Consider the following 4,083-nt stretch of genomic DNA (forward strand, 5'->3'; position numbering starts at 1 on the left):
AGGGTGCTGCCACCTCCCTGCTGCTGCAGCAGCATGGCTCATTGTGCCATACACCATATGACTGGCCTGGTGAGTTTCCCTGTTTTGATGTTGATGTGTTAAGTTTCATGCTGTTCAGTCTCCTGGTGTGCTTCCTTGTGCAGCCCCATGAGCTGTGTTGGCAGGAACAGGATGAGAAGGGGAAGGATGCAGGAGAAGGGCAGGGATGCTTATTTTAGCAGTAATGCTGCTGTATGCCAATTCTAAGTGACCTTAATCCTAGTCAAAGGTCCTGCTTTTCATCACTCTGGGAATTAATGCTTCAGAGAATGGAACCTTATTAGGGTTTATTACAGTGCCTGGAGTGAAGAGGAGCGAGCAGCAGCTGCCACATCCCACAGGTGTTAGTGGAAGCACTGGATCCTACTAGATCATCCTTGTCCTTTTTAGCTCGCTCACCAGCCTCTGAACACCTCACAAGTACTGCTGGAAACAGGCTTGATGCAATGAGCATCCTTAACCTAAGTGTGTCTTGTAAAACTGTTTAATTACTTTGTCTCACCTGATGAGAGGGTTTTGGTCTGTTGTGCTTGCTAGGTGATAGCAGATATAACATGGGTTTAAAAACAAACTGAAAGACACTTTTTCCTTCTAAAGACAAAGCAATAAAGTTGGGAATTGGGTGGTTATTAAAAAAATTACTTTAAAAAATTACTTTTATTCTCTCTTTTCTGTGGGGTAAAGCAAATGAAGGCAGCTGCTGAAGGGTGATACTGTTTGACAGTGAGGTTAATTGCCAGCTGAAACATTGCTGCAGTTTCTTTTCAGAAAGAAAGGAAAATAATTGGAGGATCATTTGCTAGTGGAAACATGATAGATTTAATATAGATGAGGAAACAAAATTAACTACTGCTGCCCTCTTGCAGTTCAGCAGCAAGACAGGCATTAAACTATTGTCACTACAGTTAGCACTTTGTGATGTTTGTGTGCAATTACAGGTTTTGTGAATAAAAGGTAGATAGGGAGAGTTTCCAGTAATCTTCTGGATGGAATATAACACTGTGATTGCTTCATGCAGCAGCTCTTGGATCTGAAATCTCCTAAATCTGAGGGAAATTAAGAAACCCTATTTCTGTGAAAGCCGATTTCCAAAATTCATATGGCAGGTGCTTTCTTAGGAGCAGTATCATTTGCCAAGGAAGCTCAATAGATAATCTTCCTCTCTCTTTTTCTTTTTTTCTTTAAGTACTAAAAATGTCCTGGGTACAAGTGTCTGTTCTGCAGCTGGAGACATGGTGACTTTGGTGGGGGCACCTCTGGTTTCCTCAGTTAGCTCTGGGTGACTGGAAGGTAATTTTTTGCGTACGGACTGACGGGGACCTGCTTTGTTCTCCTTTTCATATGGAAGTGGTGACTGAATATTTCCTGTCTTCCTATGGCTGTTTTCAAAAGCTGGAGAAGCCATTTGCTCCCTCCTTTTTAGAGAAGGCACATTCGAGTGTTTTTTGATTCCTGAAAATCTGAAGTATGTCTAAAATTTGTACAGTCATAAACTGGTGCTGCTGCAGTCTTTGAGACATTCACTGTTCTGAACAACACCAGATGTGTGGTGTTCCTAAATATGTGTATGTTGGGGATAAACAAGCAATGAACTAATCTGTACTTGTACAGTGTGCAGAGCTCCATTTGTGGTCTTTAACAGGCTATTTTTTTTTGCTAGATGGAACAGTGTTTGCTAGTTTTTTTTCATGGTGTAGCAATGCACTCTGCACTGCTAATAATCTGAGAGTTTTTTCCTGAGCAAAGACTTAGATTGTGTATGTGTTTTATTTTAGTATGTGCCATATTTTAAGTATTTTTTCATTACTTATGCCTATCTAAAATACTTAAAAAGAGCACTTCCTCATCACCCACCATTCATGTTAAGTAACAGCAGGGAAGAGGGACCTGAGATGGTGCTTAGGCTTGAAAAGTGTAGAGATATCTGTTGAAGATAGGTGGCTTAGAAGGACAGGTATGATAGAAGGGCCAGAGATAGAAGAGTGAAAAATCCTAATGAGGAGGCAAAGTTATGATGAGAAATTTAAAGGCAACTTGAGGAGTTTTGATCAAGTCTTTAGCTGAGCAGGGAATAGGAGATGGGTGGGTTGAGAGTCCTTCTGCCATCTTCAGAAGGCCCAGGTATACACTGGGCCTTCTGAAATCTTGTTTCAAAAGTTAGAGTTCTGAGGATCATTCCAACAGTGCTCTGACATTTGCTTTGGTTCCTTCTGCCTCATCCTGTATGCTTTTGACAGAGTAGACACTAAGCTCTGTTTAAGATACCCAGAAATAACAGTGTTTTGTACTCATTTTACATAAGAGAGCTTAACTCTTTTAATATGATGTGCTTTACTTCAAAATTTATATATTCTAAAAGAAGTGTATTGGTGTGAACCTACAGTGGATGCTTTTTTGCCAGTGGTATGTAACGTGTCATTGTTCAGGGCACTAATGGCCAGTTCAGATTGCAATCAAGCCTCTTTTCTGCTCTTGGCACTGATGTAACCAGTACTACAGTGTCTGTTTGGCCTCATGGGGCATTCTGCCTGTCATTTCTTGCAAGGCTTCATAGCTGTATTGGGAAGCATGTTGAATTTGAAAGGATACCAAAGTGTGTGTGTTAAATTACTCGGTCTGCCCAACCCACCCAAGATAAGACTCAGTGTTTTGTCTCGCAGTTAAGATTGTTTAATGACTTGATGCAACGTAGGGGTTGGGACAAGTTGGGAACGTGGGTTCTTGGTCAATCCCAGTGCCACAACTGTGTATTGAGGCTCATGGTTTCATTAGGGTCCTTAATTGTGTGCCCTTGCCTTTTAGGCTTTATCATCTTCCACCAGGCAGTTTCCTAGTCCTTTCCCCTTGTATTAATCACAGTAGTTGTCTGGCTGACTTCATGCTGCAGAGCTGCGTTCAGCTGACAGCCATCTCTTTTTTTAGATCACTGCAGAGGTCGATTCCTCCAGTCGATCAGGAGCTGCTGGAAAAGAAATACACTACTGTAGTTATGTAGATTGTTAATCCTGGGGAAAACACACAAAACCAATTGTGTGATGTCCTAATTAGATGTGTCCTTATGAACCTATTAACCTTATCATCAACCATTTCTGATGGTGGAAAAAAAGTACTGCCCTTCCTTGTTTTTTGAATGGGGACACAGACTTCCCCTTTTTTTTTTTTACTAACCCACTGCTGTCTGGAAATCTAAACTTTAATCCAGAGTTATTTAATATGCTTGCAAATCTCGAAAATAATAAACTATTTCAAGTATGATAGAAGAGTCAAAATACATGCAGTACAATATTCACAAATAGTTTTGTTTTGACATTTATCTTGCTGTAGTCGTTCTGCCAATTGGCTTCAGACACAGCTACCAAAAGAATGAACACATGTTGCATTCATTAGTTCTCATCTGGCTGTGCTTCGTCTTGCAAGACAGACAAAATCATGATCACATTAAATAGATTGTAATGCATTTGTAATACGAGTTCCCTTCTGCTGAACAGAATGATAGCTTTGCAAAGCTGCTGCTTTTAAGCCATGATATTTTGCTTAGTTTTCATATAATGGATATGAGTATATTGCCAGTGATGTCATTGCTTTTTCGTCTCGAAACGATGTCATGTGAAAAATATTCCAATATAATACTGAGCGAACTGCTGCCCCCTTCTTCCCCCCCGTGTGAACTCCCGTGTCACTGCTCCTGTCACTCCTCGCGTCGCGCTGTGGCTGACGATAGATGGATGCGTGCCGCTTCTGACAGACAGACACGCTTTGAAACAATAATGGTTTATCTGCATCTGTCGAGGGAGGGTACTGTCGTTAGTCAGGGCTGCTGGTTCTTTATGCCCGAGCGCGGACGGACAGACGGATGCTGTGGGCTGCTGATGGTCCGTGCGGCGCTGTGCCCCGGCCGTGAGCCCCACGCGGCGCGGTGGCCCCGGGGCCGGGCTGTCCGTTCCGATTGCTGCGGTTCCCGGTGGGCAGGGCGCAGGACCGTGCCCGTGTGCGAGCAGCTCCGCTTTCCCGTTCGGGAGCAGCTCGGCGGGCTCCGCTTCCCGG

The 4,083-nt window shown here is 42.9% G+C and overlaps 1 protein-coding gene across 1 annotated transcript in view; it reads left to right on the top strand.

Moving 5' to 3' along the window:
* The first annotated feature begins 3,877 nt into the window (after positions 1-3,877).
* EML4 (EMAP like 4) overlaps positions 3,878-4,083 on the top strand; it is an 87,742-nt gene continuing 87,536 nt past the window's right edge. Inside the window, exon 1 of the mRNA XM_031059139.1 lies at positions 3,878-3,911. Within this exon, the coding sequence (XP_030914999.1) occupies positions 3,893-3,911 (19 nt within the window). The 5' untranslated portion in view covers positions 3,878-3,892. The remainder of the gene's footprint in view (positions 3,912-4,083) is intronic.

Source organism: Geospiza fortis, unplaced genomic scaffold (assembly GCF_000277835.1).
Source record: "Geospiza fortis unplaced genomic scaffold, GeoFor_1.0 scaffold41, whole genome shotgun sequence".
Classification (NCBI taxonomy): domain Eukaryota; kingdom Metazoa; phylum Chordata; class Aves; order Passeriformes; family Thraupidae; genus Geospiza; species Geospiza fortis.